General features: G+C 42.9%; 1 protein-coding gene across 2 annotated transcripts; it reads right to left on the bottom strand.

Moving 5' to 3' along the window:
• Positions 1-791: 791 nt before the first annotated feature.
• Positions 792-8,821, bottom strand: DDX5 (DEAD-box helicase 5). Of its 2 annotated transcripts, none has more exons than XM_073310130.1 (13): positions 8,677-8,821; positions 7,074-7,239; positions 6,748-6,844; positions 6,529-6,662; positions 6,324-6,389; positions 5,577-5,718; positions 5,336-5,496; positions 4,882-5,054; positions 4,448-4,558; positions 3,978-4,039; positions 3,831-3,890; positions 2,360-2,584; positions 792-1,480 (listed from the first exon to the last, which is right to left on the bottom strand). In XM_073310130.1, the coding sequence occupies exons 1-13, from the start codon at positions 8,700-8,702 to the stop codon at positions 1,095-1,097; spliced, it is 1,809 nt and encodes a 602-aa protein (XP_073166231.1). In that variant the 5' UTR covers positions 8,703-8,821; the 3' UTR covers positions 792-1,094. The 2 variants fall into 2 exon arrangements, with proteins under 2 accessions (XP_073166231.1, XP_073166233.1); XM_073310132.1 differs by having other exon boundaries at positions 8,695-8,821.
• Between the last annotated feature and the right edge of the window lie 374 nt (positions 8,822-9,195).

Here is a 9,195-nt window from a genome sequence, read left to right as displayed (position 1 = left end):
AAAGGCTTCCATGCACAACAATTCGGGTCTACTTATATACTGAGAGTTATCAGTGCTCTAACTTTCATGGCTTCAATTCTAAGGTTTTAGTACTAGACCTTGGAATCCCAGGTTACAATGTACAAGTTATTCCACATACATCAGCGGACACAAAACATCCAATGAAAGTTTCAATACACTGTGCCACTAATGACCTGCTGTCAACTGAGTGCCAAGATGTAGATGCAGTTATAAAAAGCAACCATGTCCTTCAGAGAAGAAATGAAGGGTGAACATGTATCTGGTTTGAGAGGCCAAAATTAATCACATCTCCTGTGTATTAGTTTCAAGCTCACTTTGCATATTTACAGCACCCTTGCTTTGAAGGGCTGACAGAAGCTTCTCTAGGACAGCTGCATACTACTCTTAGCCAAAACTCTTCATTAGGTGAAGGCTAAGAACAATTTAGTTGTACCATTGTTTCCATGTATTTTCACAGCTTAAATCTACTCTAGAGTCAAAACAAATGTGTAGAATTACTTTGTTCAATACTAAATCTGAAGCCAGTTCTGCCAATAAAGTCCATCTAATGTTCTCCAAAAAGAATTGACTGTTTATAACCAGTAAAAGGAAGCCATGGCACTAGAATGCAGTAAGCTGGTTCTCTAGCAATAGATCCAGTTTTTTAAGATGGTTATTGAGAGGATAAAATAAGACATGCAGTAAGCCTTTCTAGGATTTAATAGAAACATTTATCATGTTCCACTGATGTTGTGCACTTGAAAAGTAAACAATTTCCATTTCACAGAAAATTCAGTCTTCAAATATCCTTTATTGGAAGGCCATGCACTGCCCTCTGTTACTGTATTTCAAATCACTGTACATTTACTTGGTGAAAACACTGCCTGCATTTTCTAGTACAAAAAACTAAAAATTGTTTCAGGAATGTAGAGAAATAGTCAACTTAAATAGCGAAAAAGTGCACCATAATTACTGCTGCACTGAAGTCATTTCTGCATTTTCCATAAGTTTCTTAAATAACTATCCTGTCTTGATAACACACAATATAAAGAGCAATTATGAAAAAAAACAGACATTTAAATATACTTCTAAAGTTATTGAGTATAACCTGCTGGCATTGGGTAACCTATCATAGGAGCAGCACCAGTGGCAGGATAGGCATACTGCTGTTGGTTCATACCATTGTGCATAGTCGCAATGTTAGTTGCATACTGTTGATCATAACCATTCTGGTAAGCTCCTGCGGGATTACCAGCAGCTCTGAAGCTAGCCTGCATGCCAGCAGCTGCAAAGCCATTTCCAAATGGAGTTCCATTACTGTAGGTTTGAGCACTGTAGCCACCGTTTTGGGCTTTTGCTCCGAAGTCTCTCTTTCCTACTGCACCGTAAGTTCTCTCAAAATTCTCTCTCTCTCTAAAACTACCAAATCCACCCCTTTTGCCCGCAGAATATCGGTCACGTCGATCACCTCTGGAACGACCTGTGAAGAAAAAAAAATCTAGATGAGATATTGACTTCAAGAGTTATTTGCCCATCAAGCATCAATATCCATGTTATATAAAAAAGTCAAGTACCTGACCCACTTGATATATCTGCACTTCAAGGCATCCAGATTTCTATACACAACTTACATTTGAAGAGTATAAGCTCATCATTGCTACTAACTTTTTCAAACATGAACTAAGTGCAAACACAGACTGCCTCCCAGTCTTGCTGACACTGATCTCAGGGTGTTAACTCTACACAACCCCAATACAAGCACTTAAAGTGATCAAATTAAGTGCTTTGACTAGAAAAGAAATAATGAAATCTAGAGGGGAAAATGGGAAGTTGCACTAAGGATGTTTAGAGGTAGAGAAACAGAAGGAAATGAAAGGTGTGAATAAAGGGCCTACTATGTAGTACAGAAGCATATTTTTCTCCACCAACGTTAACAGTAGCATAGCAAATTGGGTAAACTTTGGTGCCAAAGGGGGAAAAAAAAAAAAACCACCTCTAAAAAGGCTATATTCTATCACCAGTCTTTGATGGTGCTTGCAAAATGACAGTGGTCTGGTGTGAATTACTGTAGTATAATATGGCTACAGGCCACAATTAAAGTTTTACTTTTTCCATACATTTGACACAATGCTCCTGATTCAATTCTATTAACTGATTTTGAAACCCATTTCTTTTAACTGGCAGGATCATGACAAATCTTAAATGCATTCCTGAAGTAAAAGGTACTATTCTGTCTGAGTTCAGGGCCTCTGGAGGCAGTGTGATGTTGAAAACATGTCTGGAAAAAAAAAATATAGATACCAGGCTACTAAAAAAGAATTTAGTGACCAGAAAGGAGTGTAGTAAATGGAATATTTACCTGAACCTCTGTCTTCAATCAACTGAAGCAATTTGGGGTTGATAGCTTGATTAGCCTCCCGAAGCACAGAGATGAGGTCGCTTACTTGCTTTATATTGTTAGGAGTAAAGAATGTGTAGGCTGTGCCTGTTTTGGTACTGCGGGCAGTTCGTCCAATTCGGTGGATATAGTCCTCTGAGGAGTTAGGGTAGTCATAATTGATGACAAATTTCACATCTTCCACATCTGTAAAGTGTTGCAGTGTGGCAAAAAGCAATGTACAAAGTTTTGCACACCACAACCCAAATCAAAAATAAACGTTAGACAACTATATTTTTAAGAGGCTAATGGCTGCAAAGAATGTTGTTAGAATTATCCTTTTTGCTTGAATATTGTGGAAGAGAAAAAAGTATGCACACTCCATCTGTACCCATCTTATCACCCACCCAGTGATCTAAAAACCTTACCATAAAGGAGAATGCATTTGCTTGTCATTCCCAACTCAAGAGTTCCCTTACAAATCATCAAGTGACTTCTGAATGCTTCTTGCAGTAGGGCCACTAAAGCTCACAGCAGCCTCTTCATGTGCTCATTTGAGGACCTTAGAGTAAAAACACACAAGGTCCTTCACATACACACTCATCAGAAGCTCAAAAAAAAAAGTGGGCCACACTGCTTGTCTTGCCAAGACCTTTCAACTGCAGCTGCAAGAAAAACATACCTGTCCCCCAAAGTCACCAAGTTGTTTTTATGCACTGTGTCTCGTCTAGGCAAGCGCTTCCAAGAAGCCAGGGTTCACTTGAGAATGTGTCTCTCTCTGGCAGGTCTCGACATGACGACTGGTGTATAGGTGAAGGAGGAACTTTGACTTTCAAAAGGAGAAGCCATTGCTTTCCCACCCCACTTGCTAAAGCGAGAGGTGGACTTTTTCTCAGATCTCATGTGCCAGTACTCACCAATTTGTACAAGGCTTAGTACATTTTAAAGCTGCTCTCTCCATTTCAAGGTTGAAATGAATTTCATTGAACAATGAAGTTCATAATTTTCTTCGACATTTCAGCAAAGTCACTGAAATTCAAAGACCCACAGATCACAGCAAACAGTATGCACAAAGGTAACAGCACTGTACCATGGCAATCATGCAAAGCATGGGACAGAAAAAGAATACCAGGGCAAAGTGAACTGTGAATAAAAACTGCTGTTTCATGAGAGAACAGTTTATGGGGTAGTTGTTTAAAAGATGGTCTTTGCCTTTTGAAGATTACTGGCACACAATGCTCTCAGCTTTCACCTCTCTATTCGACTGGAAGCAGCCAGCCGATCATTTCCACTAGTCCTCCATCCCCCTCGAGTCCTCCGATTGTCATGCCTAGGCCTTGCCACAAAGACTGCACCTTTATGTGAAAAAAAACTTAGAAAAATGCAGAGGTTAAAGAAAGCAATGAACTTTCTTTAAATGTTTGGCAACTGGCATTAGAGGAGTTATACTAACCTAAACCTCTGGATGCAACATCTGTAGCAATCAGGATGGGAGCTTTTCCATGTTTGAATTCTGCAACAGAACGGTCTAGTCAGTTTATATTCTTTATTAGATTAAAAATCTGACAAGTGCCAGGAACAGTTTATGAGCCACACGTACCATTTAGAACCCAGTCTCGCTCCTGCTGGCTTTTGTCACCGTGGATACCCATTGCTGGCCACCTGAAAGCATATTGAAATTGAATGACTAAACTCATCAAGATGTTATACATATACAAAACAAATCAGGATATGGTTTGACAAACATTTGAGTAAACTTCCACCAGTTACATTATATACTTCTGCTTTTAAAGTAGATCAACTGCAAACCTCTAAAATGGACATTAAAGATGTTTAATGAATTTATACTGCACCAATTATGAAACAGATTATCTTGCTGGATGCACTATTCAATTGACATTTAATACTAGATTGATTTTTTAAGTTCATCACTATGCAGAGAGAGTTGTGTACACTGGATGATACTTCTCAGTGAATTGTGGACTGATGGAAGCTAGCCTGAAGTAGCTAAGCTACATAGTGAAATCTAAAAAGGTTAAAAAAAATTTCCATGTTGGAGAGGAAACATACCCATCTCTTCTCATTTTTCTTGTAAGATCATCACATCGTCTTTTGGTTTCCACAAACACAATGGTTTTGTTTTCTTTCTCACTCATAATTTCTTCCATCAACCGAATAAGTCTTTGACAAGAAAAATTAATCAAAACAGCAACTCAAGGCGATACCCAAAACTGGCAGTTTCTTTAGTACTGCTATTAAGAGTCACAATTTCACTTCAAATAAGACCCAGTTCTTAATCTTAAGATGCTTAGCATTAAGCAACTTAAAGTAACACAATAAAACTAAATAGAATCAAAGGAAACCCCACTGAACATTTGTTAGTTTTATTCATTTAGTAGACGCACCCCATGAAGAGATCTGACTCACAGAACTAAAATGTTTTCACCCCCACCCAGCCCCCAAATGCTTTGGGAGTACAAACAAGTTCTCAGGAGACTACGTACTTGTCATCCTTCTCCACATCGTGACACACATCCACAATTTGAAGAATGTTGTGGTTTGCGCTTAGTTCCAATGCCCCAATGTTGATGTGTACATATTCTTTCAAGAAATCTTCAGCAAGTTGTCTAACTTCTTTGGGCCATGTTGCACTCCACATTAGAGTTTGCCTGTCAGGCTGAAGATACATATACATTAAGACTTTATTAACTTGAACTACACAAGCAGAACAGCATAGTTAAACCACCTAGCAAAATGCTGCACCCAGCTATGGTGTTAACAGTATAGATCCAGTCCAACGAATGTTAATATAATTGAACTGGATGTAATTCAAAGGAGAGGAGGAATATGATGGTTGCAAGAATTGTGATCTTCTATATGTAGACACCTTCATTTTGGTGTAATTTTAAAACTACATTGTTTTGGTTCAGTAAAGATTGGAACATGACTTCTACTTACCCTTATCTGATCTACAATTTTTCTGATCTGAGGTTCAAATCCCATGTCAAGCATTCTGTCAGCTTCATCAAGCACAAGGTAAGTACATCTCCTGAGATTGGTCTTTCCAGCTTCCAAAAAGTCTATGAGTCTTCCAGGTGTTGCAATGCAGATTTCCACACCTTAAACCAAACAGCAAGATTAGCACATCTGAGAGTTTTCCACAGTGCCTGTGTCTATATGGTAACAACTTTATTCATACCTCTTTCTAAATCTCGAATTTGTGGTCCCTTTGGAGCGCCTCCATAAATACAAGTAGACTTCAAACGACATGCTCTGCTATATTCAGCAGCCACTTGCTGCACTTGTTGAGCCAGTTCTCGAGTTGGTGCCAGCACCAGACACTGCAAACATTACCAATATCAAATTAGCACTATAAGGGTAAGCAGGCATGTGCAATCTTTCAATTTTTGCCAAATCTAATTTAACTTTTCTCTTAAAGTCACAAGATTCAAAGTCCTATGTTGCCTGCTGAGGCAAAGTTAACCAACCAAGTTTTACTTGGTACCCGAAAGCTTTTAGAAGCTGCTAGGATGGTCTTCCTGCAGCACTTTAAAAAAGCTTAACACTAGGCCCTTTTGGTTTTTGCTGCCAGTTACCCCTGTGGACTTTGCCTTCAGCAAAATATCCTCAAAGCCAGACATATTTTGAGATATAGGTGTCCTCAAGCCAATATTCCCATTTTGAGAAGCATAATCCCAAAAGAAATACCAGAAGTTCTACTCTGGTTGAATTCTTTGACAAAGCCTTAATGGAGGACAAGATCTATGCAATGCACTTGAACCTGCTAGACTACCTAAAATATGGAACTGATGATCTGCAAATACCACATTATTATGAAGTTTAAATGCCTAATTTTTCGACTCATTCCACAATATTTCCCCCCAACCACCTGTGCTTTTAATACAATATTCCTCTTGAAATGAAAAGTTCACATTCTTATACTCACAATAGGTCCATCTCCTCGCTCTAGGAATGGCTGATGGTTTATATGCACTATGGCAGGCAACAAGTACTGTTTAAAAACAAAGAAAACCTTCTGTTAATACGTGCATTTCCAATATAACTGGATTTACAGATAAGGGTACTGGAAACACTTTATGAAGTTGAGGTTATATGTAACTACATTCCCAGGTTTAAAAGTCACAACTTACAGACAGTGTTTTTCCTGATCCAGTCTGTGCTACTCCAACCATATCCAGTCCACTCAAAGCAACAGGCCATCCTTGTGCCTGAATAGCAGTTGGTTCAGTGAAATTCTGTGCCTGAATTACTTCCATAACATTTGCTGCAAAAGAGAACCAATGAATTATCTTATTGTTTGTATTCATGAAGCCTGAGTGACTCATTGGTATACGGATATTTGTACTTACCAGGAAAGTTCGCCTCATAGAAATTTATAAGTGGTTTTGGACAGTTATGGCCCTTCACTGTAACTTCTTTGCTTGCTCTGTACTGTTCAACCTCTTGCTGCAAAACAAATAATTACATCAGCTTTATTTGCACTTTTTAAAAAAAAAAATCTACAACAAAACTTTAATTCACTCATACCAGCTGCATTCAGTTTAAGTGTAATTATGTCTAAAGTTATTGATCCATGTCCCACAATCAATAAATTACCAAGTAAAAAGCACATTAAGTGACAATTCCTGCAAAAATAAACAAGTTTAATAAGTAAAAAAACAGCCATGGTACATACCACAGTGCGTCTAACTACATCAGGATGCTCTTGATAAAAGTTCTTCTCAAATTTGGGCAGTTCATCTAGGTTCCATTTCTTTTTTGTAAGTTTTTCTCCAGGGTTTCCAAATTTCTTTCCAGATAAAGGTCCACCTCTGCTTCCTCCAAAGCGAGGACCACCAAAACTGAAAAAATAATAGTAATTATCCTTGAAGATATTTGCAAATTCTAACTTGTTCCCATATGTGTCAATTAACTCATTTCCATAACCTTGGATCAATGCTAAGATTGTCAATCGATCACATTCCTAGTTTGTGTTGGTAAGTATTTGAAAAGGCAATGTTTTCAAGGATTTACCTGCATGGGATCTTTGAAATCAAATACTATAAATACCACAAAGATCTAACAAAGGCCCCAGCAGCAGGTGTGCTCTAGTTATCACACCTAACATCCCAAACTGAAAGGCACTCATAATTGTCTAAAGAGTGCTCAAACGATTCGTTAGAAACGATTAAAAAAAACAAGGCAGCTCCAACGCCTTCCTAATAGAAGAGCCACTCCCAGCCTGCGTCAGTGCCTGAAGAAAGCCGGGGTGTGCGCGTGGGTGGGGCGTTATGAAACCTAGCGACAACATTCCCGTAAGTGGGTTGCTGGGGAGTTTTTATTGTTTTTGTTTTAAACAAAGGCATCGATTTCGGTAAGGAAAGGAAACCCGCACTGAGATGCTCATACACATCTGGGGCCCCTTCGACAAAGATGTCGATAAAATAATCGCCTCCCCCCAAAGATCAAGCGCAAACCCCCCCATCTCGCCCGGGAACAGCGGGTGCTCCTAAGCGTTATTTGCCACCCCAGGCTCCGTCCCCATCGACCCCGGCTAGGCGGGCGAGCGTGGGGGATGCCCTCCGCCCCCGGCGGGAACATGGCGGAGCGGCCGCGGCCGTTTCCTTTGTTTCTCATTTCTGTCTACGCCACATTTTCCAGCCGCTGCCATTTTAGAGTCTGCGCGGGGAGGGGGAGGAACAAAGGCAGCAGCAGCCGGCATTTTGATTTCCCCTCAGTCACCGCATGGCGGGGCCGGCCATTAACATCCGCTTACACAACACAAAGCAGGAGCCGGCCGGCTTCAGCCCCGGACGCCATCTGACGGGGGGGGGGGAACGGCCCCGCGGGGGTCTCCGGCACCGGAGAGGCGCCCGCACAACCCGCTGACCCACCACTCACGATTCCGCCAGCCCGGCGCTCCCCAAGCCGCCCAGCCGGGAGTCCTGGACCCCGCCTCCCGCGCAACCGGCGGCGGAGGATCGCCACCCGAAAGGGAATCGAGCTCCCAAAGCCCCCCCGCCCCAGTGCCGAATAACCCCAACAGCCGAGGGCGGATTCCAGCGCAGAGATCGTACCTAGCCGGGTACTAGGTGACCTACCCCGGGGGTCACGCACCTCCCCCCCCATCCCCTGCTGGGATCGGGCCCCACCGCCCCCTACAGGTAGCAGCCCCTCCCGCCACCCGCAGATCGCTTAGGAGAAGGCTCCCGCCCCGCCGCCATTTTACACGGCTAAACGGTCGTTCTAGGAATACGGACGAAAACGGCGACGAGCGCCGGCTGCGGCCCCAAGCTCACCCTCTGTCCATGTCGTACCCAGGCATGGTGATGGCGGCGGACGCGAGACGAGCCCGAGCACTAAAGCGAGCGGCAGAAGACACAGCACAATCAGCAAGGACCGGCGATTCTAATGAATGGGGACCGCCCAGCCGCCCGGACGCCGGTTATATAGCCGGTGCCGTAGGGAATGCTGGGAACCGGTTCGTGACGCGGGCACAGAACCCGCCCCTCTGTCATGCGTCACAGCTCGAGTCGCCCGGATTCCCCTCCCCCGCTTGTGGGCGTGACCACGAGAGCTCTGTCCTCGACTTCTCTTTTTCCTCGCCGGCCGGCTGGTGTGCTCGCGGGCGGAAATTTCCCTTCCACTTCGGGCGTGGCTCGCGCTCCCGTCACTGTCCGGCCTTCCCGAGCCGTTCCGTTCCCTAGGCGCGTACCCAGAGCCCTCGAGCGGCGTCCTTCCTTCCCTCCCTCGCCTGACTCCCGCCCTTCGCGCCCACGCCTCTGAGAAGAGCAGCGCGAGCCGGTCGCGCCTGCGCA

Source organism: Lepidochelys kempii, chromosome 14, assembly GCF_965140285.1.
Source record: "Lepidochelys kempii isolate rLepKem1 chromosome 14, rLepKem1.hap1, whole genome shotgun sequence".
Lineage (NCBI taxonomy): Eukaryota > Metazoa > Chordata > Testudines > Cheloniidae > Lepidochelys > Lepidochelys kempii.
Note: the sequence above shows the minus strand (reverse complement) of the source record. Positions and strands in the feature narration are given on the sequence as shown.

Bases quoted from the DNA above. Each gene is read 5' to 3' on its own strand.
- DDX5 (XM_073310130.1), bottom strand. From the start codon at position 8,702: ATGCCTGGGTACGACATGGACAGAGG. The intron at 6,390-6,528 runs GTAAGTTGTGAC...GTTTTTAAACAG, and splicing joins GATCAGGAAAAACACTGTCT to TACTTGTTGCCTGCCATAGT. The intron at 4,559-4,881 runs GTACGTAGTCTC...TTCTTGTCAAAG, and splicing joins GATGTGGAGAAGGATGACAA to ACTTATTCGGTTGATGGAAG.